This window comes from Phyllobates terribilis, unplaced genomic scaffold (assembly GCF_046119375.1).
Source record: "Phyllobates terribilis strain yellow unplaced genomic scaffold, ASM4611937v1 Scaffold_4__5_contigs__length_816908805, whole genome shotgun sequence".
NCBI lineage: Eukaryota > Metazoa > Chordata > Amphibia > Anura > Dendrobatidae > Phyllobates > Phyllobates terribilis.
Window position 1 is genome coordinate 660,497,307 of NW_027362764.1, and position 26,451 is coordinate 660,523,757.

A 26,451-nucleotide genomic window follows, 5' to 3' on the forward strand; every position below is an offset into this window, starting at 1 on the left:
TTGAGTAAGACTCCTAATTTCATTACTTTTAAAGGCAGTGTGAAAATAAAACATGTCATCTCCCTAGATATTGCAATGTTTGGTCAAATTGAAACGTTGTGTGATTACTTCCTACGTTCTCTCACCACTTTATAATGGCACATAGTTGATCAAACACAACTGAGCCTCCATTCTATACACAAGACATAGCTGGTCTTTGTAACAGCAGACTCATAAGTATTAACACCATTGTGAACCTGCTTGCAACATGTGGTCCATGGCAATATTCTGTTTTCTAGGGAACATGCATAACTACTCTATAAGGGTTTTCACTTTTAGTTCTGGGAAGCCATTGAGCAATATCATATCATAATGTGAGAAGAACCAGTTCACAGAATGGATGGGCTGCTGAGCTTTGTAACGCACCCAAAGCATGTTCTGAAATAGTATTTTCTCATTTGTTACAGTAATTTTAACTGGATTTGAAAACAAGATGGCACCATTTAATGGGTTATTCCCCAAATCACAAGGATGTGTTTTAATAATGCTCACATACTAATTTGGGCAAATATATCTAATTTTTGCAACTGCCCCATTTTGTACATATTACTCCCCTCCTCCCGGCTTTATTTCCCCTCCAGTTGCCAATGGAACCATCCAGGTGTAGTTCTAGTTCTATTGGTCGATCTTGCACAGAGCATTTTTCTCAGATTGATGCCGACCAGCAAAGCTTTGCTCTGGGACATGTCTGGAACTGAACTGCTCCAATGAGGGTGAAGTGTCCCACATTACTGTTCAGAAAGCTCATACCAGGAAGCAGCGGTGCCTCTGTGCTGATAACTAAGAGGAGGGATATTCTGCAGGATAGGCTGTATAAAGGGGGGCTGAGAGGAGTGATGTACTGCAGGATTGGGTTGTATATAGAGGAGTAAATTGAAGATATACTGCAGAATAGGGCAGTGTATAGAGGGGCTGAGAGTCATTGAACTGTCTGTTGCCCGATGTAGACTCCAAATGCTGTTCTGTTGATGCATATGAGAGAAGAAAATCTTTTGCCATATGCATCAGCACAGCAGCATTTTCAGTTTTACATTACTTACCTTTCAGCAGCAGGCAAAAAACACAACTTTGCACTGCCTAGTAATTATAAGATTCATTATGAAGAAGTGCAGGAGAGTTGAGCTCTGCTTTAAACCAGTTAAAGGGAACCTTTCACCATAAAAAAGCTATTAACCTGTAGATATGGGGTTAATCTGCAGGTTAATTGCGTTATTTAGCCAAACACAACGGGGAGAAAATTAACTTTTTCCCCCCGCACTGTTCCTGTTTCAGTCATGGGGACAGCGCTGATGCTGGTTCAATCACCCCACTCTAATTATACTGGGCGGTGGCTGTAACTGTGCCACCCCCGCACTGAGGCTCTGTATTGTGGCCGGCTGTCAGTCAGGGCCAGAGTTGCGGTTACAGCCACCGCCCAGTATACTCAGAGCGGTAACTGAACCAGCGCCGGTGCCACCCCCGTGACTGAAACCTGAACGCTGCCAGGGAGAATAAAGTTCATTGCCTCCCCACTGCGGCGTCCGGGTAAGTGCAGACCTGGGCAAGTTAATGACGCTATTAACCTGCAGATTAACCCCATATCTGCAGGTTAATAGTTTTTTTCTTTAACAATGACTTAAAACCACACAAGCAGCCATATTGATGTAGATTTGGAGAAGATGAAATCAGTCAGGCAAGTTACCCTACCGGGTCAGAGATTGCATAAGGTGAATTCTACACTTAGATTAGCTTTGTGATAACTCAGACATGTAGATACCCAGGAGAGGGTGGAGGGGTCTGCAGCACTGAGCAGAAGAAAGCGCTGCTGAAAAATGTTTTAGCAAGTAAGAATAGGATGGCTTACTCAGGTATGGGAAGATGTATGTAACATGAGGCAGATAGAAATGAATAAACACACAAAGGTACATGAAAGAAACTTTATGTTGGGCTCAGTCTGTATATTAATATTAAGTATACATCTACTGTGCTTTCTAAAATATAATGCAATTCAGGGAATAATCTTTTAATTGAACACTAAACCTTGAAATTAATGTTTGAATTAGACAAGTAATATAGTTGCTCTTACTATTTGTTAGTTTAAAGCATTATCTGCATAATTCTGCAGTTTGTATGGAAATCCTATAGAAAATAAAAGGATTTATCTCCCACGGGTCAGTTCCATTTTCAGGTGATGGTTAACTGAAGCCACTTCCCTTATCCAAAGGGCGAGATTCAGTACTATTTTATTCTCTTGCACTCAGGACACAGCAAGGAGGCTTCTTCTACAGCTATTTGTATTAGGCCATGGCCACTATCAGTATTTGATCAGTATTCGGTCAGTATTTTTTCTCAGGAGTGAGAGCCAAAACCAGGAGTGGGTGATAAATGCAGAATTGGTGACTTGTTTCTATTACACCTTTTCTCTGGTTGTTCCTCACCTGATTTTGACTCCCACTCCTGAGAAAAAATACTGACCGAATACTGACCAAATACTGATAGTGGGGCCGTGGCCTTACAGTCAATCACAAAATGAGGAGGAGGAAAGGGGCATAGCAGAGGCCAAGAGACACAAAGTTACTTGGGAATCTGTGGGAATTAATGGTGGGTCCAAGCTCAAACATTCCTTCCAATATGATGTCTTCTATGTGATTTTTAATTTACTTATAAATCGTAGTATTCCGGATATGACAGTCCAAAATGTTTTAGCACCTCACTATTGAAAAAAAAGCATTTCAACCAATTGCTTAACATTTGCCATTGAAAAAAGAAGGGAGTTGATTTGACTTTTTTTGAGTTTCAGTTTTTTGCTGCAGGATTTGTTTTTCTTTTTCCACTATAATTAAGAGTGAATCCAAATTAGAGGTAGTATTCTGGTAAGTAAAAAAGCTTTTCAGCTATATAATTTGTCTCTATGATTTCCAAGTTTCACCTTTAATGTGTTCACCTGTATTTATTTAAAAAAAAATACATATTCCATTATATTTTTTCAGATTAAAGAACAAGAAAATCGACTGATAAAATTGGAGGATGAAATTCACCATTTACAGGAGAAAAGTAGTTCTTCTCAAAATGATCTACTTCAAACCCAAGCACAGATGAAAATCCTCCTCCTGAATCTTTCTACAGGAGAGAAACAGATGAAATATTACACTACACAGGTATTTTTTCCATCTGGTATTAAATGTTGCAGTGTATGACGATGCCCCGTCTGCTCCATAGATCTTCCATTCTGATTCCCTATCATGGGATAACGAGAGGCAGGTAACAATTAAAGATCTAGTCTAGTTATAATTAATACATACGATAGATACTTTACAGGTCAACATTTTCTCAGTTTAAGGGTTCGCTCATACTAATGTATAGCAGCCGATAATTCTCTCATGCTATATGCAAATGAGCCTCGGCACAAACTCTGCTGCGAGCGTGAGCCGAGTGTCCTTTTACTGTGATCAGAGTCTCTCGCATACGTGTGGACAAGATGGAGAACTTAAAGGGAACCTGTCACCAGAAAAAAACGCCAGCAACCTGCAGATATGCAGTTAATCTGCAGGTTAATAGTGTTACTAACCTGCCCGGCGCCTGCACGCAGCCAAATGCTGTGGGGAGAAAATGAACTTTATTCTCCCCGGCAGCATTTGGTTTCAGTCACGGGGGCGGCACCGGCGCTGGTTCAGTCACCGCTCTGAGTATATAGAATAATGGCTGTAACTGCTCCCCCTTACTGACAGCAGGCCCCAATGCAGAGCGAGTATCCGTCAGGGCCGGGGTGCAGTTACAGCTGTCTCTCTGTATACTCAGAGTAGTGACTGAATCAGCGCTCCTCCCCATGACTGAAAAAGATTGCTGCCTGGGAGAATAAAGTTAATTATCTCCCCACATCGTTCAGCTACATGCAGGCGCCTGCAGATTAATCCCATATCTGCAGGTTAATAGTGTTTTTTCTGGTGCATTGTTCACTTCAATTTCTCCATCTTCTCCATTGTGTGAGTCGGGTTATATCGGACTGCACTCAGATAACATCCAAGTGCAGTCCGATGTTTTGCACACACCCATAGACTTTTATGGGTGTGCGCCTTCTAATATATGCTGCCAATCGCAGCATGCAGCTTTTTTTTTCTCATTCCAACTCGGCATAAGGAAAAAAAACACTATTCAGCACTGCTCCATAGTATAACATTGGAGCAAGTGGTATCTGATGAAATGTCAGATAGCACTCATCCGAATTATACGCTGGCTACTTGCCAGTGTAAGCGAACCCTAAGGGCTCGCTCACATTAGCGTGTAAATTGGACAAGTGCAATCCGATATCAGATTGCACTTGGACCAATGTTATTCAATGAGGCCGTGCAGATCAGTGTATTTTTTCTCAGCTGTATTCGGCATTAGAAAAAAACCGCAGCATGCAAAATCGGTACAATACAAGAAAGAAATCTCGTGCTATACGGACAATCAGTATGGCATTTGATTTTTTCGGATTCATTACAATTCTGTAGCATAGGAAACTGTAAATGGTCCTGTAAAAGATTAATAGCTGCTGAGTAAAAAAAACGGATTGTATACAGATCGCACACAGAAGACAAGTGAGAAAAAGTCGTCCCACTCTCCTGGATGTGAGAATGGAACCGACTTTTTTATATGCAAGTGTGAGTGAGCCCTCACAATGTTTTTGCATTTTCTCTAACCTAGAAAGTGCTTCTATCCATGCTCAGACAAAACATCCTTCCTTGGTGTTTCCATGGCTGGTTTCTTGCTGCTATTATTATTATTATTTATTGTTATAGCGCCATTTATTCCATGGCGCTTTACATGTGAATAAGGGTTATGCATGCAAAAACAATTACAATAATCTTTAACAAAACGTGACAGCGACTTGTTCAGGAGGAGCGAGGACCCTGCCCGCGAGGACTCAGTCTACAAGGGATGGGTGAGGATCCAGTAGGTGAGAGTAGAGCTGGAGTGGTATGGTGGAGCGATGGTTACTGCAGGTTGTAGGCTTGTCGGAAGAGGGGGGTCTTCAGGTATTTGTACAGCCTGCCTTCTGTGGTAACATCTTGTCTTATGTGACCACTTCTGCATTCACATAGGAAAAAAAACATCATCAGCAGTAAGATCTGAACCAAAGTTCACACATTTTAGTACGAAATTTTCCCATAATTGGGTCTGATGTTTTTTTTTTCTACAGAAAGCATGAACTAAGCCAAAAGCACTTGCCTTTTATATGCAGAATATTTTTTCCCACTTTCATAAACATTCATTATTATTCCTTATGAGATTGTTCTCATAGACCAATATATTGCTTTCGGAGGTCATCTCGATCACCCGGGCCGGTCACTTAATGTCCTGGCCGCTGTCCTTTTCAGGTGCGCAATTTTAAGGTTTTCATTGTTCCTTTCCTCTCGGAAGCATCTCATTTGCAAGCATGGAAATGCCAAGGTCCAGGCAATAGACAGGCAAGTAAGAGGGGTCATTGTAGACCGATCTAGATATAAAAAAAGGCAAATATAACTAAAGGCTAAATGTTTTTTATTTGATAGTGAGAGTTTTATTATATCCAAGATATTTAAAATTTCTAAACTAAATCTATGGGGAACAAGGGAGCAATGATATATTCAGGTGACAGAATAATCCTTCATATTGTAGCAGATTGTGTTTTGGACGCAATTTTATTATAATTCAGTGTGAAATATCTCGGTGGAAATTATTATGTATATAACGCTGAGAAGGAATATGAACGCCATTTTCCTAAAAGTAATCTGTGTCCCAGCTTTATTAAATCCCCCCCTTGTTGTAGGCGCATTGAGCAGTAGGTAAAATTGGTATTGCAATCTGAATTGTTCACATAAGTAATTTAACAGAGTATCGGAGCTTGTACAGTAATAAGGCTTGTTTTAATCCTCTGGTTGTGGCTCCTGACACCATGGAACTGCGCATTGCTTCTGTTTGCCCCTGTGGGGAGGTTAGATGACTGGAGGATTACAAAACCCGTGCTTTTTATTATTTGTACAGGCTCTATTCTCTGATAAAAGGAATGAAGAAAAATTGCATTCACACATTTGGCGAGGAACTCCTTACAACTGTATCTTCACACGCAGGTCAGGCATTGGCTGCTACTTTATGTGTGCCCCCGTCATCAGAATAGGAAAACTTAAGAGAATTGTTTAAAGATCTCGATCATAGTTAAAAAGCAGCTCTGGGCTGTAAAAAGGGCTCAAAGTAGCGAGCGCTTGCTTTTGCTTTCTACCGCAATCACATGGTGATCTTTAAATAATCTCCTAAATGCTATATGAAAAAAAAAAAGGTTTCTTAAAAGGTCTTCATCAAACTGCACATTTTTTATGTTCAAGGCTGAATTTTATGAGGAAATGATCGCGAAACTGCAAGAAGATTTGGAGCAGTCAAAGAGACACTGCAGAAAATGTTCAAAAAGTCTGGAGTCTGCTGAGCAGAACATTTGTGATTTAAGACTGGAAATAACTTTATTACAATCAAATCACAAACAGACAGTCGAACAGGTAACACTGCTGTATTCCTCTTACATCGGATTTTGTTTTCATGTTACAATGCCAGACATTATTTTTCTACAGTAGGTTTTATTTTTTGTCCTCGGTAGGTGAACAATAAAAGATTCATATTGCTCTTCTGCGCCTCTGATTTCCAAGTTTTCTCCCTCGCTTAGCAGCCTAGCATTATTCTTCTTATTGTCATCTATTGACATTTTAAATTGGCTGTCCACTACCCCTTCTTAACCGCTAAAGTGCACTAAATTAAATAAAAAACATTCATACATTAAAGACCAGCCCCCTTCCAGCAATGTTGTTGATGTGTTTCCCAATGATTCCATCTGATTACTGTTCCATCTGACGGAGGTGAGAAGGCTGCTGCCAATCAATCCTCACATGACTGGTGGGAAACAGTACCAAAATGTTGTCAGTCCTGAAGGTATATGTGTTTTTTATTTCATCTGGGGCACATTAGCATTCAAGAAGATGTCCAATAGTGGACATCCCCTTTTAAGCATGAGTGCATAGAGAAAAACAGTAATTCCATAAAATAAAGTAGTTGACACTACCTTCATGTCGACATCAGCTGAAATACGGACAGCCCTAATTACTGGATTGTAGTATTCGGCCGATGGTGCTCAGTATCAAAGTTCAAAGTACACAAAGAATAGGTAGATACTGCACTCACCAGCTGGATCTTACAGCACTCACTAGCTTGATCTTACGGCACTCACCAGCTGGATGTTACTGCACTCACCAGCTGGATGTTACTGCACTCACCAGCTGGATGTTACTGCACTCACCAGCTGGATGTTACTGCACTCACCAGCTGGATGTTACTGCACTCACCAGCTGGATGTCACTGCACTCACCAGCTGGATGTTACTGTACTCACCAACTGGATCTTACGGCACTCGCCAGCTGGATTTTACGGCATTCACCAGCTGGATCTTATGGTGCTCACCAGTGGAATCTTACGGCACTCACCAGCTGGATCTTATGGCACTCACCAGCTGGATCTTACGGCACTCACCAGCTGGATCTTATGGTAGTAAAAATAACTTTATTTGATGTCCAGTATGTGAAGAATCAGGTGAAAGGAAATGTGGAGCATATAACCTGCGGACATTTCATGCATTCTTACCTTGAGAAAGCACTGATTGAGTGAAACAGCCATGGGTTCAGGCTCAGAATTGCCCACAGGGGTACAGGAGAATCCTCCGGTGGGCCCCAGTGCATGAGTGGGTCCTCCACCCTCCTATTTGAGCACTACTTGGCATAATACACTTGATTCACTTTTTAAAGCAGGAGAAAGTGGAGTTTTACGGTATAAATATTAAAGTCTTTATTATTAGAAAAAACATAGCAAACAATTAATAGAACAAACACTTAACACACAATAAAAATATGTGAGTAGGACCAACAGAATACATTGATGGTTGACTATCAATTCATCATAAATAAATTCCTGTATGTACAGATGAATGACAGATATTATGGAGCAGATCAAGCTAAGGGGGTGAAACTGGTAACCATATTAGGTGATTGATTAAATCATGCATGAAAAATATCAGTAATTTACCAAGCATCTGTACCATGTTTCCCCATAGAGTAGTATGGAAAGTTCATAAATTAATAAATTAATATCTTTGTAAAGAAACCTGTTGAAGCGCCGGAGCACAAAACGGCCATTGTCCATATAGAGCGCCACATGCTCCCCTGCCTTGTCTTTTCTACAATGAAATAAGATTAAAGGATTCCTTTTATACTTACCAGTGAGTGCTACTCTTTTTTCTCTTTACAAAGACGTTACATTGGACTGTTTTTTACAGTAGCACCCAGTAAAATTTGGGACGAGGTATTCAATAGAATCTAATCGTTATACTGGTATACATTGGCACCTCTTACCCCAGTCTTGATATCAGGCTGCTAGATGAAAAGGTTTGGACGCTCCCCGACGCACGTTTTGCATGGATAATTCCTTGCTTTTTTAAGGGAAGTTGTAACCCTTGAAAAAGCAAGAAATTATGCACGTGAAACGTGCATCGGAGAGAGCCCAAACCCTTTCATCTAGCAGCCTGATATCAAGACAGGGGTAAGAGGTGCTAGACATATGAATTTACGAACTTTCTATACTACTCTATGGGGAAATATGGTACATGAAACACATGCTTAGTAAATTACTGATATTTTTCATGTATGATTTGATCATCTAATATGGTTACCAGTTTTCCACCTTTAGCTTGATCTGCTCAATAATATCTGTCATTTAACTGTACATACAGGAATCTATTTATGATGAATTGATTGCTGGTTGGATATTGATCCCACTCACATATTTTTATTGTGTAGTAAGTTATCTTTCGATTATTTATTTGCTACGTGTTCTTTCTAATACTTTTTTAATATTTATACTGTAAAACTCCGCTTTCTCCTGCTTTATACTGTTTTATTGGAGTGGTCTTTTGGCTGTGGTTCGCTGTGCAATGAACACCCCATAAACATGATTCTGGGTTACTGTACATGTATTTAATTAATGAATAAATTAATTAAAGAAAAAAATGGCGTGAGGTCCCCCAAAATTTTAATAACCAGCTGAGGGAAAACGGACAGCTGGGGGCTGATGTTTATAGCCTGGGAAGGGGGTAATACACATGGAGGTTCCCAGGCTAAGGCTATTAATATCAGCTCACAGCTGCATACTTATCCTTTACTGGTTATTAAAATGGGGGATCCCCCCCAATAATTAATAACCAGCAAAGGCTAGCTAGACAGCTGCGAGATGATATTAATAGGCTAGGAAGGGGCCATGGATATTGGCCCCCTTCCAGACTAAAAACATCAGCTTTCAGCCGCCCCAGAAATGGCGCATCCATAAGATGCACCAATTTTGGCGCTTGGCCTCTGCTTTTCCCACTTGCCCTGGTGCGATTGCAAGTGGGGTAATAGGGTTGGAGTTGATGTCAGCTTTGTATTGGCAGCTGACATCAAGCCTAGGGGTTAGTAATGGAGAGGCCCTCCATTACTATTCCCATAGTCGGATTGTAAATAAAAAACACCCAGAGTAAAGTCCTTTATTTGAAAAAATGACACAGACTCCTTTGAAATAAACACTCCCCCTTCCTCTTTTACTCATTTAATCACAAAAATTAAAAATAAAAAAGCAAACTTATACTCACCTGTCCGACGAGAAGATATTCTACTGAATCCTATGTCTTCTGTAAAAGACCAAAATTAATACGCCACCATATTCCTCACCTGTCCGGCGAGAAGATAATCCATTTGTCCCTTGACGAGTCTAGCTCTGCTACATCTAGATGTCTTCCTGAACGGTGGCATGATGCAACTGTTCAGCTTAACATCCAGCAGAGACACTGAGCTGCGTGTGCTAGTGCAGCTCAGTTTCCCGCGGTGACGGAAATAAGGTGAGCCAATGAACTCCGTTCACCTCACTGACCTCAGTGCAAGCGCTGTGAGAAAGTTCTCCTGCTCGCGCTGACGTCAGTGAGGTGAACACCACATCTCACTGGTTGAGCTGATGTGAGTCTTCTAAAGCACAACAGCTTTGCAACAAATTGATGCAGAATGGAAACCTGCATTGTTCACCTTGTAAACATGGAAGACTTTTGGGAATGGGTTAAACAAAAGCACTTGAGGAAAAGTTATCCATGTGTCTTTTTTGAGTGAAATGGACTAAATTTTTGACAACAAAAAAGGCAAAATCACATTTTGAAAAACATGCACCATTGACTTAATATGTGTTGGAACGGAACAGTAGCTGATTGGTTGCGTCAAACTATTATGAAGGACAGTAGTACACAAAATGTATTTTGTTTTTGTGGGATAACTGATTAATAGTATTTCATTTTGTTTCTAGCTGAATACGAAGGCAAAAAAGAACTTTGTTCTCTGTGCGGAGCTCGACAGGTTGAAAGAAGAGCTTTCTGAGTTTAAGCAAGAATCCAAAATCGAATTGTTGAAACTTCAGCATAAAAGTGCCGAAGAGGAGGTAACGCTGCCATAGACAAATGTTTACAATCATTGTATCAAAGTTACTAAAATGAAAAACACTTTTTTTTTTCTTTTGAAACAAGTGAATGTTTCAGACTAGATGGTTAGGAACTCTTCCATCTGTTATCTAATTAGGAGATACAAAGGTCGCAGAAAATTTGAGGAGCTTGCTTGAATATTTCTCTTGACTGAAACTATTAAGATTAAATTTCTCTCCCATGGCTTCAAAGATTTATTGTTCCCTTCTAGAGTTACCACTCTTGGTCTTGAAGGGGTTAAGTAACACAAGATGTTCCAGGGGGCAAGAGTGTTTCACCATTACCTTTGGAGCTGATACTGGAACCTTAATGACTCGTAATTATAACTTTTTCTTAAAGTCCAGACACTTTGCTTTTAACTCCTGACCTCCAGTGATTTTAGACCGTGCAGTGTTTTCATGACTTAATAAGCAACATTTTTGGGCCTCAGAGAATCGTAATACTGTAATGGGACACAGAGCAACACTTTTAATTGTATGAAAAATGAGAACTGACTTGCCGTAATTTCTTAAAATGTACCTTCTGCACGTACTTGTCATAACTAACCAAAAGCTTGCTAGTATTAATTGAGCTGAGGTCCTCTGTTCTCTTCTGGGGTATTTTTTTGGATATGTTTTTTTGCATTTCTGATTTCAATTATAAAACCTAAAATGTAATTGGTGTTTGTAAGCCAAGTCCTAAAACTTCAATTGTTTTTCAAGCTGTTTGCTTTGGGTAGCCATTGTTAAAATACATATGTTATTCAATGGCCTGAATTTATGTTCCTGTTAATACAAGTGCTTATAAAATATGAGCCTCTTCTATATAACTTGACTAGCTCTTGCATCTGGACGTTAAAGTATAGAGTAAAGGGAAAGTAGGGAGCAATGGATCTGTTAGTAACACAATGTCCACTTGTCATCTACTCTCAAAACTGCTTTGTAGGAAATCCTGGGAATAGTCCGTGTCATTGGAGATCCATAAGGAAGCTACTGGTATAAAACTTAGTGAAGTTTTACTTATGTATTGGGTATATGCTCTGCAAATCTAGCATACTTTTAATACGTCTCTGTATCTCAGTTTGGTTTTCTGATGCTACTGGGGAACTGTCAGCATGCAAACTAAATATGGATAATGTTTCTATGAAAACCCAGGGGCAGCTGCGCTTTGTAATTAGCAAATTCCTGATGCTCAGGAAGATGAAGGGATATTTATGCTGTCTGATTAACATATAGATGCTTAATAAGTGCATCAGGTATTCATGTTTTAATGATCAGGGCATGTTAAGGTGTTGAAGAGCCCATCAAACCCACAACCCTGTGTCAGAAATGCACATTCGAACACTTCACCCTTTTGTCGACTAATGACAAGTAGCTCTTCATGAACACTAGGCCATAACTGCATCACTGCAAGCAAACTTGTCATGCTCATTGTGCAGACACTGCTATACTGCCCATGAAGTCAGGAGGAGATAATACACACCTCTAACGGTGAAGTTCAGTGAAATCTCTGATCTACTGTTTAACTCTTTGTATTGATGGACCCTAAGGCTGTCTGACCTTATTCTCGTTGGACCTTTAGACTGATTCACTTAAAGGAACACTGTCAGTAAGATCAGCCCCCCCCCAAAATTATATATAAAGGTAGACAGGTATTTGAAAGGTAAATCCATCAACACCTTTATATTTTCTATCTGTTGCTGCATTCCCAAGCAATAACAGTGCTTTGGGCGTGACAGAGCACTTTCCGAGTTTCTGCCTTCCAAGGTTGTTTCCCTACCCAACTTCCGTCTCTTTAGCTCGATTAGCTTGATTGATGGCTCAATGTCTGTGTGATATCAGGAGCTAGGCAAGGAAATGTGACCGTGAGCTATCAATCAAGCTAAAGATGTTGGTGCTGGATGGGGAGCAAGCTCCTCCTTAAGTGGTCTGTGATGTGCAGAAGACTTAACGTCTCATTTGCATATAAATGAAAACGTTAATTACCCTCAAGTGCAGCAACAGATGTAAGACATAAAGGTAGTGATAGATTTACATTTCAAAGAGCTGCATGCATATATTTGCAGTTCATGGGAGGAGGGAAAGATCTTATTGACAGATTCCCTTTAAAGAGGACCTGTCTTCAATGTGCATGATCCAGTAATGGTATTTCAGGAGCTATTCTGATGTTGAACAACCACTATCCACAACAATAGATACATTTGTCGCAGAATATAAAGTGATTCCAGCTGAATAATTAAAAAAATATTTTTTATTGAATTAATACATAAAAAAGGGAACATGTAAAAAAAAGACAGGGCAATAGGCCTCCAAAAATAGAGAGACAGAGAGTATACCCTGAAGCCTATGTTAATCATGTAGATATATGCATACAAAACACTAAAGGCACCATTACTAAAAGTGCAAGTGCAATAGAAATCAAAGGAGAAAAACGTATCCTGCCTATATGGCTATTTGTGCATTAGTCCCACATAGATAACAGACCCAAGGTAACAGGCGTGAGACTCCAATAAATGAGAGTTGGTTGGAGTCTTATGCCTGGTACTAGTGTACAATGATTGGTGATGATAAAGTTTTCACAAATAGTTATTTTTTAACCCCTTTACGATCTATGACTTATAGGTACGTCATAGGTCGCCTTCCCCTCTTTGATGCGAGCTCTGGCGCTAAGCCCGCATGTTTTCAGGCACATGACAGATGGTTTGATCAGCTGTCATGTCCCCTAACAGTTGTGGGTACAGTCGCGATCAACCCACGGCTATTAACATTTTAAATGTTGCTGTCAATCTCTTACAGCAGCATTTAACATACCACGCACCGGAAGCGCGTCACTAACTCCGCCCATCGGCACCCGTCACGTGATCACGGGCCCGCTGATGTGCTGCATGTTATTGCCATTCTGTTATGAGCATCGTGCAGTGGCCGGTATTCATACCAGATGATTGTTTCTGCTGTCTGTAGCACAAGCGATCGGATGAACGCAGCTTTAAGTTTCCTAAGAAGACTATTGTTAAAAGTAAAAACAAAGGTTTTTAAAAATACTGAAAAAAAGGAAAAAATGTAAAGGTCAAATCACCCCCCTTTTGCCCTATTCAAAATAAAATAATGGAAAAAAAAAAACTAAAATACACATATATGGTATCGCTGAGTGCTGAAATACCCAATCTATCAATATATAAAAATTATTCATCTGATCGGTAAACGGTAATCGGTAAAAAAAAATCAAAACTACAGAATTAGTTTTTTTTGGTCGCCACAACATTGCAGTAAAATGCAATAACAGGCGATCAAAAGATTGTATCTAGCTCAAAATGGTATAAAAAAATCCCTTAGCTCGGTTCGCAAAAAATAAGCTCTCGCCCAGCCCAAAATCCCGAAAAGTGGAGACGCTGCAGGTCTCAGAATATGGCGCCATTTATTTTTTTTTTAACAACTTTGGATTTTTTTTTCACCACTTAAATAAAAAAAGAACCTATACATGTTTGGTATCTGCAAACTTGTAATGACCTGGAGAATCATTAATTTTGGATCAGTTTTTCCATACAGTGAATGTGGTTAAAAAAAAATAAAAAATTGTGGAATTGCACTATTTTTGCAATTTCACCGCGCTTGAATTTTTTTTCTGTTTTCCAGTACACTATATGGTAAAATCAATGGTGTCGTTCAAAAGTACAACTCATCCCACAAAAAACAAGGCCTCAGTCGGCCATGTAGACGGAAAAATTAAAATGTTATGGCTCTGGGAAGAAGGGGAGCAAAAAACAAAAACTGAAAATCCCAAGGTCGTAAAGGGGTTAACTATATTTTTTTTGCAATTCTCTGATGGAATGAGAACGATATTCAGCCACAGGTGGTAAAGGTAGGTGTATAATGTAAGTTGTGCCAATGGACAAAGTATATATGGATTAAGAGTTATTTTTTCTACAATGTGCTTTTTAGAAAGTTTGTATTAAACGTGTGCAAGCTGTAAAAAAGAGGAATAACATGGTGGTAATAATATAGTGGGGCATTTACAGGTTTTAGAGTGCCTTAAAAACTATTCTTTTTCTGGCTGCCTATGTCAAACTATTGCTTTTTTTTACCACAGGCATACGATCATCCTGACTTCTTATATTTACATGCTCTTTACATGTTCATGTACTGTTACTTATAATGACACCGGTTGGTCCAGTGGACAAAATCAGGACTTTATTTGATAAGGTCATTTTATATTTTTACAATTTTTCTTAGTGTAAAGCTGATTGATTAGTTCAAAAGTAAATTGAGGACATTACGCTTTTTTAGGTGTCTGTGGATATAATAAAATCCATTTTTCATTGTCAGAAAATTAGCATATATTCTGTTATAAGAACACAATGCATACATTAATCTCTATTATCAAAGTAACAAAGTGGAATTTTATCCTAGTACTAGCTGTACTACCTGGCTTCGCCCGGGTTAATAACTGCTGTTAGCAAAATAGAATGTTTTAAACAACATTTATTCTCCACACAAAAACCACAAAACAAATAGATAGAAAGTTCATTGGCTCTTCTGGAATCAGTTCTTGTTCTCTTGTCTGCAAGCCTTGCTTCCCTCTCCTCAGAAAGTTCATTGGCTCTTGAGGAAGCAGCTCTTCTTGTCATGTCTGCAAGCCTCGATTCCCTCTCCTCAGAAAGTTCATTGGCTCTTGAGGAAGCAGCTCTTGTTGTCATGTCTGCAAGCCTCGATTCCCTCTCCTCAGAAAGTTCATTGGCTCTTGAGGAAGCAGCTCTTGTTTTCATGTCTGCAAGCCTCACTTCCCTCTCCTCAGAAAGTTCATTGGCCCTTGAGGATGCAGCTCTTGTTCTCTTGTCTGCAAGCCTCACTTCCCTCTGCTCAGAAAGTCCATTGGCTCTTGAGGAAGCAGCTGCTGTTCTCATGTGTGTCAGCCTTGTTTCTCGGTCTTCACATTTTTCATTGGCCTGTAATGCAGCTTTTCTTTTCGCATCAGCTGACATTCGTGCCATGAAATTCCTTTTCTTATGAGGCATTATTGTGGTAAAAATAGTCTGTAACTGGCAGTTTCTATATCCTCTCACATAGAAGTAATGTAACTGACATCAGCCTTTCCACCAACACACCCTAACTGACATCTTATTACCTTACACAAGCTTTGTTATACTGAGAATGTCCTTTGTTGCCTATATTAACCAATCACAGCTCAGATTAATCAACTGTAGCAAAATAGAAGCAGAGCTGTGATTGGTTGCTATTGGCAGCCTGATAAATCTTTGTGAGATGAGTTTTGTGTGTGCTGAGGTTGGTATATGTGTTCATGCACGTGGTAGTGTGTGGCGCATTTTGTGTGTGTGTTAATATCCCCGTGTGTGGTGAGTATGAGTATCCCATGTCGGGGCCCCACCTTAGCAACTGTACGGTATATACTCTTAGGCGCCATCGCTCTCATTCTTTAATTCTCCCTTGTTCACATGTGGCAGCTGTCAATTTGCCTCCAACACTTTTCCTTTCACTTTTTCCCCGTTATGTAGATAGGGGCAAAATTGTTTGGTGAATTGGAACGCGTGGGGTTAAAATTTCGCCTCACAACATAGCCTATGACGCTCTCGGGGTCCAGACGTGTGACTGTGCAAAATTTTGTGGCTGTAGCTGCGATGGTGCAGATGCCAATCCCGGACATACACACACACACACACATTCAGCTTTATATATTCGATTTAGTTTAGGCTACAGCTGTAGAATAAAATACATGGACCAGACATCAAAATATACATAGATCTACTGCAGCTAAGCAAATTTTTCAAAATTGAACTCAAGGTTCTTCGTTAATAATTTACTGAGACTGAATAAGCCACTGCCATGTCATGGTGAACCTCTCAGTGGGTCCCTATCCTATGAAGCATATTTCTGTGTAGTTATTATAGCTGCAGGACACTGTGCCAGCAGAGGGAGCAATCCAGGTTCTCCACAGCACCCATGCGCCAAGCAAAGTCTCTACAGCGGCCCACCACCCCACAGAAACAACATCGCTGCAACAAATGCACCTCACCGCACCAACAGCAAGAGGACTGATCTTAAAATCCCATCTTCCATGTGGTCTCAGACAAAAAGCTGACCACAAAATAGGCAGGACTCTTGCTTGCAGTCAACATGTTACCTGAGAACCTCATGTTCGGTTTTATCAATTTTGCTCAGCTGTTGTACTGTGCTTGACACATACTTACATTTCTGTACAGGTTACTTGCTTAAAGAGAACCTCTCACCAGTCTGTAGTTGCCATTTTTATTTAAAAAGAGTGACCTTAAACAAACAAAAAAAAATGTATATATATATGTGTGTGTGTGTGTGTATATATATATATATATATATATATATATATAAAATATATGTATATATATATACAGTTAGGTCCATATATATTTGGAGAGAGACATTTTTCTAATTTTGGTTCTAGACATTACCACAATGAATTTTAAACAAAACAATTCAGATGCAGTTGAAGTTCAGACTTTCAGCTTTCATTTGAGGGTATCCACATTAAAATTGGATGAAGGGTTTAGGAGTTTCAGCTCCTTAACATGTGCCACCCTGTTTTTAAAGGGACCAAAAGTAATTGGACAATTGACTCCAAGGCTATTTCATGGACAGGTGTGGGCAATCCCTTCGTTATATCATTCTCAATTAAGCAGATAAAATGCCTGGAGTTGATTTGAGGTGTGGTGCTTGCATTTGGAAGGTTTTGCTGTGAAGTAAACATGCGGTCAAAGGAGCTCTCCATGCAGGTGAAACAAGCCATCCTTAAGCTGCAAAAACTGAAAAAAAACATTTGAGAAATTGCTACAATATTAGGAGTGGCAAAATCTACAGTTTGGTACATCCTGAGAAAGAAAGAAAGCACTGGTGAACTCATCAATGCAAAAAGACCTGGGCGCCCACGGAAGACAACAGTGGTGGATGATCGCAGAATAATCTCCATGGTGAAGAGAAACCCCTTCACAACAGCCAACCAAGTGAACAACACTCTCCAGGAGGTAGGTGTATCAATATCCAAATCTACCATAAAGAGAAGACTGCATGAAAGTAAATACAGAGGGTTCACTGCACGGTGCAAGCCACTCATAAGCATCAAGAAGAAAAAGGCTAGACTGGACTTTGCTAAAAAACATCTAAAAAAGCCAGCACAGTTCTGGAAGAACATTCTTTGGACAGATGAAACCAAGATCAACCTCTACCAGAATGATGGAAAGAGAAAAGTATGGCGAAGGCGTGGTACAGCTCATGATCCAAAGCATACCACATCATCTGTAAAACATGGGGGAGGCAGTGTGATGGCTTGGGCATGCATGGCTGCCAGTGGCACTGGGTCACTAGTGTTTATTGATGATGTGACACAGGACAGAAGCAGCCGGATGAATTCTGATGTATTCAGAGCCATACTGTGTGCTCAGATCCAGCCAAATGCAGCCAAACTGATCAGTCGTCGTTTCATACTACAGATGGACAATGACCCAAAACATAAAGCCAAAGCAACCCAGGAGTTTATTAAAGCAAAGAAGTGGAATATTCTTGAATGGCCAAGTAAGTCACCTGATCTCAACCCAATTGAGCATGCATTTCACTTGTTAAAGACTAAACTTCAGACAGAAAGGCCCACAAACAAACAGCAACTGAAAACAACCGCAGTGAAGGCCTGGCAGAGCATCAAAAAGGAGGAAACCCAGCGTCTGGTGATGTCCATGAGTTCAAGATTTCAGGCAGTCATTGCCAACAAAGGGTTTTCAACCAAGTACTAGAAATGAAGATTTTAATTACAATTATTTAATCTGTCCAATTACTTTTGGTCCCTTTAAAAACAGGGTGGCACATGTTAAGGAGCTGAAACTCCTAAACCCTTCATCCAATTTTAATGTGGATACCCTCAAATGAAAGCTGAAAGTCTGAACTTCAACTGCATCTGAATTGTTTTGTTTAAAATTCATTGTGGTAATGTCTAGAACCAAAATTAAAAAAATATTGTCTCTGTCCAAATATATATGGACCTAACTGTATATGTGTAATATATGTGTGTATATATATATATATATATATATATATATATATATATATAATAATAATAATAATAATAATAATAATAATATATATATGTGTGTGTGTGTGTGTATATATATACTCAGTGTTGCTACTACTGTCCAAAGCCAGTCTCCTTGCTTCCTTTTCCATTGGGAGTCATCAGGTCACGGCTGCAGTCAATCAAAAGCAAGTGATTGGTTGCCGCAGTCACGTGTAATTCGAGCTGAATGAGAGAGAAAGTAGACTATTTCTTCTATCTTAAGATGGCACATTCACCAAAGGAAAAGGAAGCGATGAGACAGATGCGGACATGGACAATAGTGTTGTGTCTCTTAGGAGAGCATATGTTTGTTTGTTTTTTTGTGTTAAAGACCACTATGACCTTATTTTTAAAATAAAAAAATGAGTGGACAACACCTTTAAATTAGTTGTATGGGAGAAGACAAAAAATGGGATGTTTTGCCTGGTATTAAAGTTCATCTCTATTTATGAGAATGGGACGGAGCTGAAACACTATACAACCTACCTGGCAAAAGTCATCGTTTCTAGTCCTGGAACCCATTTAAACGGCTTGTCCCCTTTTTGAAAATCTGATCTCTGAATGCAATTTTTGTAAAAAAAAACAAACAAAAAAAACACTTTACTCACCATCCCCTGGTCCACCACTGCGTCATTGCCCCTTTTCCCGGTGTTAATTGTTGGCTGCAGCCATGATGTCACATTGACAGCTCCGCAGCCAATCACTGAGCTGTGCTGAGCCCACTGATTGGCTGCCGCACTGTGGAAGTGACATCAGTGCTACAGCCAATATCAGACATCAGGAGTAGCAGGGGAAAATAAGTAATGGAGCTATGAACCGTGAATGAAGTGTATAGGGATTCTCTGAAAGGGACAACACCTTTAGGTTTCCACTTGCCTTCTGATTCCTCTGTTGTGTAATTTTTGGGCCCCGACCAGATTTTTCACAGTGAAGGAATTTCGACATTATAAATTAGCAGTCATAGAATGATTATCACCCTCTGAACTGTTTCACGTTTTACTGAAATTGAATATATATTGATATTATAGCAAGCGAGCTCCTAAATGCTGAGAGTAATTAGTTTAATTAATTGTAAGCACCAAACATAATTTCTATCATTGTGTATGGTATCCATTGATTTTTATCTTAGGCTCTTGAGTGATTTTCCTTTACTTCACAGCCCTGTTTTTCTCCCTTCTTGTAACACTTTAACAGAAGCTTCTTGTCACTCAATCCCAATACTCTTCACACTTGCCTACTGTCCCCTTAAGGTATGGTAGCAATTTTCTTCATTCAATTCATGCTATGTTTTGTTGGTATAGTATATTATAGGGACAGGCAGATGGAATAGACAGAAGCAGATTGACTGACATTATAACAGAATTACTGTATAGTCCTTGAAATTGCAGCCTGTACCGTGGTGATTCGGGTTTGATGAAAACATGATGAAAAAAGAGAGAGGCCATCACATGTCAACTAATTAAACACGGCTTTAGAGGTCTCCACGTTACCAGGCGTTTTGCACCCTGAATCACTAATCATGAGGATGTAGCCGATTAGTTGACTAGAAAGCCTAGAAATCACTGCCGGAGCTGCGATATCCCTTATATCACTGGATAACACTAGCTCCTAATTACCTAATATCCTACATATTGGTTCAGATCTAACTACATTATTGTATTAGAATGTAATCCTTTAATTTGGATTTTATAGCTCGCAACAAACTGCTTCTGGTGTAAGGAGTTGGCACTTTTTGGAAGTCCAGCATCAATGGGGTTCATTAAAGTGTATCTGTCTTTTAAAGTAGCTTTTCAAAATAAGCATTTGTGGGTGTACACGAGATCTAACATTATTTATGGCCATTATATGACTTGTATCCTGCATTTTCACCATTTCCAGACTTGCTGCTTTAATGTCTCCCATGCACAGGATTCCTGATTTTCCTTTTCCGTTTATGAAAGGGTCAAGCAGCAGCATAGAGGACATTATACTTTAGTACTGAGCACTGTAGCTGTGAATACAGTTCTGGGATCCGAGAAATCACTCCCTAATTGCAGAAAGATCTGCCCTGTTCTGACTCTGTTTTCTCACTTTTCCTCACACCTACTCCCTCACCTCTAGAAAATAATAGGAAGTGTAAATTTATCTTCTCACTATGCTTGACAGTTCCTCAGGGGCTGGAGGAGAAGTAGCTGATAAATGGAGAAACAAACATATTTCTAATATAATTAAAGCATAATTCTAATACATATTATAATTTAAAGTTTTTTATATTCATTTGGACTATTAAATTATGCAGGTTTTATTTAAATTAAAGGGAACTTGTCACCAGGTTTTCCCAACATAAACCATAGCCACCACCTTTAAAGGGGCTGTCCACAACTTAGACAACCCCTTCTCATTACTCATGTTTGGCGCCTTTAAAATAAAACCCCTATACTCACCTCGGGTGCTGGCGCCATTCCAGCAGTGTCTGCACTAACGTTCCCGGGGCTCATGTGAGGTTATGTAACTTGAGCCCTGTGCCCAAATCTGCGCTTGTGTCACTGTCCCCACCTTTGGACAAATCGAACATCAGGAGGAAGTCAGAGAGCAGCCACAGCACTGACTTCCTGTTTATGTTCAATACTTCCGAAGGCGGGGGCAGTGAATCCTCCGCTGTTTGGGTGCAGGGCTTGTGTGACCTAACAACCTCACGTAAGCCCCCAGAATGCAAGTCCCAACACCACTGGAACGGCATCGGCACCGGAAGTGAGTATAGGTGTTTATATTTCAATGGGGCCAAACACGAGGAATGAGAAGGGGTTGTCCAAATAGTGGACAACCCCTTTAACTGGTCTATTATCGTAGTTTATCAACCTGTACACAATCCCCCAATGCCCCCTGCATATCCTATAACATACCTATTGTAAGTGTCCCATGCCATAATCAGCACAGTCCGGTCCTGTGAGTGTCAGTTGTCTGGGGTCTGCCTCTCTTCTATCAACAGAATCACTGTCCTCCCGCCCTCATTGCTGTGGATGGCGCATCCTACGTCATCCACAGATCCACACAAATCTTGTGTCTACGTAGTTGAAGTACAGGCTTGCTCAGCCTCAATTTTCTCTGCCCTACTAATGTGCGCCTGCACAGGCCTGTGCTTTAACTGCAGAGGCACAGGATTCGCAGGGATCTATGGATGAAGTAGAATGCGTCATCTACATCAACCAAAGCAGGAGGCTTCAATTCTGCCAATAGAGGAGTGGCATTCCCCAGACCACCAACGTCCATCAGACCAGACAGTGCTGATTAGTATAAGGCACAAGAGACTTCTAATAGGTATTTTTTTGGAAATTCAGGATGATTTGCGGGCTTACGTACAGTTTGATGGACTGCGGTAATGGGCTAGTTAAAGGTGGTGGCTTCAGTTTATATTGGGAAACACTGGTGACAGTTTCCCTTTAATGTTTTATTGTACTTTCTACTGTTTCAACAGCAAGAATAATGATGCATGGTGATGCTCTTGTTGCTAAATGTTACAGCACAATAAAGTTTCCAAAGCAAATGTGAACATAACCTTAGGGATTTATGATATGTCCATCGAGATGATGCATAAGTTACCTGCCATCATATGTAAAACAGTAGATTTTATATTGTGATGTCATGATGAATGACACAACTTTGAGATTTCAGTGTTTTTTATCCATAGAGATTTAGAGCTGAGGCCCCTCTTAACTATGATACCGTGAGTAATAAGTGCAGATGTGTGGATAAATAGATGCTAGAAGTAATGATGTCTCTTACATACAGAAAGCACTTGCACTCATGTGCTCCTTCAGATGCATGAACTCCCCCAGAAGAATATTTTCCAGATTGTGAATATTATTTGAAGAAATGCTTTATGGCTGTGTTCTGAGCATCTGAACAGTTCTGGTAGAGACGCCAACATTAAACTACATTATGGTATATTAATCATTTCTTTATTGATTTGTGTGTTTTGCTTTGGAGTGAGGTAAATGTTTCCCTTGACAATTCATAGAAAGTGTATTTTTATATTAATATCAATGCAAGAAATGTGAAGAAACTTTTGGAATTCATCCCTGTTGTTTTTTACTAATATGTGACAATTGTTTATTTAGGAGTTTTTGCTGCCAAAACAATATACCCCCAGACATTTATCCTTACCTGTCTCTAGTCGTGATCTCATTATCAAGCTGTTAATCTATTTCTTTATTTAATGGGGTATTCTCAAGTTATTAAATTGCTTTAGTTAGTTAGAAAAAACTGTTATTTTCATATGCTGTCATTCTCCTGCAATGGCAGTTTTTATCTTTCATGTTGCACAGCTGGTTTCCATGGAGCTGGGCCACTAGTGCCTGCCCATTCCCATTCTCTGGACAAGTGTGCACATTAGTTACAGTCCAGGAGGGGAGATAACTCCTAACATACCAGCCACCGCTCTCCAGCCCATTGATTCTATTCAACTGTTATCTGCTCACCTACAGGTGCATCTCACTAAATTAGAATATCATCAAAAAGTTAATTTATTTCAGTTCTTCAATACAAAAAGTGAAATTCTTATATTATATAGAGTCATTACAAGCAGAGTGATCTATTTCAAGTGTTTATTTCTGTTAATGTTGATGATTATGGCTTACAGCCAATGAAAACACAAAAGTCATTATCTCAGTAAATTACAATAATTAACAAAAAACACCTGCAAAGGATTCCTAAGTGTTTAAATAGGTCCCTTAGTCTGTTTCTGTAGGCTCCACAATCGTGGGGAAGACTGCTGACTTGACAGATGTCCAGAAGGCAGTCATTGACATACTCTACAAGGTCCCAGAGTTCCAATTTTCATTTGGAAATCAAGGTCCCAGAATCTGGAGGAAGAGTGGAGAGGCCACAATCCAAGTTGCTTGAGGTCTAGTGTGAAGTTTCCACAGTCAGTGATGGTTTGGGGAGCGATGTCATCTGCAGGTGTATGTCCACTGTGTTTTATCAAGACCAAAGTCAGCGCAGCTGTCTACCAGGAAATTTTAGAGCACTTCCTGCTTCCCTCTGCCGACAAGCTTTTTGGAGATGGAAATTTCATTCTCCAGCAGGACTTGGCACCTGTCCACACTGCCAAAACTACCAATATCTGGTTTAAAAACAACAGTATCACTGTGCTTGATTGGCCAGCAAACTCGCCTGACCTTAACCCCATAGGGAATCTATGGGGTATTATCAGGAGGAAGATGAGAGACACCAGACCCAACAATGCAGACGAGCTGAAGGCTGCTATCAAAGCAACCTGGGCTTCCATAACACCTCAGCAGTGCCACTGGCTGATCGCCTCCATGCCACGCCACATTGATGCAAAAGGACCCCGACCAAGTACTGAGTGCATTTACTGAACATTCATTTCAGTAGGCCAACATTTCGGATTTTAAAAACATTTTTCAAGCTGCTGTTATAAAGTATTCTAATTTAATGAGATTATGACTTTTGTGTTTTCATTGGCTGTAAGCCATAATCATCAACATTAACATAATTAAACACTTGAAATAGATCACTCTGTTTGTAATGACTCTATATAATATATGAGTTTCACTTTTTGAATTGAGGAACTGATATAAATTTCCTTTTTGATGATATTCTAATTTAGTGAGATGCACCTGTACCTCCCCCTACTTCTCAGCTCCTGACAAGCTGCTTTCCTAATTATGGCTCTTAGCTCTTCCTGACCTTAGCTGTGTACTTGGTAAAATGCATTGTTATCTCTTTATATATACAGCTCGGGCAAAAATTAAGAGACCACTGCAAAATTTTCAGTTTCTCTGATTTTTCTCTTTATAGGTATATTTTTGTACATTTTTGTACATTGTTGTTTTAGTCTATAAACTACTGACAACATGTCTCCGAAAATTCAAAGCTAAAAATTTTGTATTTATTTGCAGCAAATGATAAAGCGTCAAAATGCTAAAAAAGAAACAGTGCTTTCAGACCTCAAATTACTCATGTTTTAACTCAGGAACCGTTCAGAAATCATTATTTGGTGGAATAACCATGATTTGTAATCACAGCTTTCATGTGTCTTGGCATGCTTTCCACCAGTCTTTCCATGCTTTCCAATAGAAAATGGTTCAGTGGTTTCTTAATTTTTGCCAGAGCTGTGTATGTGTGTGTGTATGTATATATATATATATATATATATATATGTATGTATTTATATGTATATATGTATGTATACAGTGGTGGCCAAAAGTATTGGCACCCCTGCAATTCTGTCAGATAATACTCAGTTTCTTCCTGAAAATGATTGCAATCACAAATTCTTTGGTATTATTATCTTCATTTAATTTGTCTTCAATGAAAAAACACAAAAAGAATTGTCCTAAAGCCAAATTGGATACAATTCCACACCAAACCTAAAAAAGGGGGTGGACAAAAGTATTGGCACTGTTTGAAAAATCATGTGATGCTTCTCTAATTCGTGTAATTAACAGCACCTGTAACTTACCTGTGGCACCTAACAAGTGTTCGCAATAACTAAATCACACTTGCAGCCAGTTAACATGGATTAAAGTTGACTCAACCTCTGTCTTGTGTCCTTGTGTGTACCACATTGAGCATGGAGAAAAGAAAGAAGACCAAAGAACTGTCTGAGGAGTTGAGAAACCAAATTGTGAGGAAGCATGAGCAATCTCAAGGCTACAAGTCCATCTCCAAAGACCTGAATGTTCCTGTGTCTTCCGTGCACAGTGTCATCAAGAAGTTTAAAGCCCATGGCACTGTGGCTAACCTCCCTAGATGTGGATGGAAAAGAAAAATTGACGAGAGATTTCAACGCAAGATTGTGCGGATGGTGGATAAAGAACCTCGACTAACATCCAAACAAGTTCAAGCTGCCCTGCAGTCCGAGGGTACAGCAGTGTCAACCCGTACTATCCGTCGGCGTCTGAATGAAAAGGAACTGTATGGTAGGATACCCAGGAAGACCCCACTTCTTACCCCGAGACATAAAAAAGCCAGGCTGGAGTTTGCCAAAACTTACCTGAGAAAGCCTAAAATGTTTTGGAGGAATGTTCTCTGGTCAGATGAGACAAAAGTAGAGCTTTTTGGGAAAAAGCATCAACATAGAGTGCACAGGAAAAAAAAAAGAGGCATTCAAAGAAAATAACACGGTCCCTACAGTCAAACATGGCGGAGGTTCCCTGATGTTTTGGGGTTGCTTTGCTGCCTCTGGCACTGGACTGCTTGACCGTGTGCATGGCATTATGAAGTCTGAAGACTACCAACAAATTTTGCACAATAATGTAGGGCCCAGTGTGAGAAGGCGGGGTCTCCCTCAGATGTCATGGGTCTTCCAGCAGGACAATGACCCAAAACACACTTCCAAAAGCACTATAAAATGGTTTGAGAGAAAGCACTGGAGACTTCTAAGGTGGTCAGCAATGAGTCCAGACCTAAATCCCATAGAACACCTGTGGAGAGACCTCAAAATGGCAGTTTGGAGAAGGTACCCTTCAAATATCAGGGACCTGGAGCAGTTTGCCAAAGGAGAATGGTCTACAATTCCAGCAGAGCATTGTAAGAAACTCATTGATGGTTACCGGAAGTGGTTGTTCGCAGTTATTTTGGCTAAAGGTTGTGCAACCAAGTATTAGGCTGAGGGTGCCAATACTTTTGTCTGGCCCATTTTTGGAGTTTTGTGTGAAATGATCAATGATTTGATTTTTGCTTCATTCTCTTTTGTGTTTTTTCCTTGCAAGCAAATTAAATGAAGATAATACCAAAGAATTTGTGATTGCAATAATTTTCAGGAAGAAACTGAGTATTACCTGACAGAATTGCAGGGCTGCCAATACTTTTGG

General features: G+C 39.8%; 1 protein-coding gene across 2 annotated transcripts in view; it reads left to right on the forward strand.

Annotated features, from left to right (window-relative positions):
- LOC141264476 (uncharacterized) overlaps nucleotides 1-26,451 on the forward strand; it is a 497,614-nt gene that overhangs the window by 202,680 nt on the left and 268,483 nt on the right. For both annotated transcript variants that reach the window (XM_073676751.1, XM_073676752.1), the window contains exons 16-18: nucleotides 3,009-3,176; nucleotides 6,363-6,530; nucleotides 10,396-10,527. In XM_073676751.1, the coding sequence (XP_073532852.1) occupies nucleotides 3,009-3,176; nucleotides 6,363-6,530; nucleotides 10,396-10,527 (468 nt within the window). The remainder of the gene's footprint in view (nucleotides 1-3,008; nucleotides 3,177-6,362; nucleotides 6,531-10,395; nucleotides 10,528-26,451) is intronic.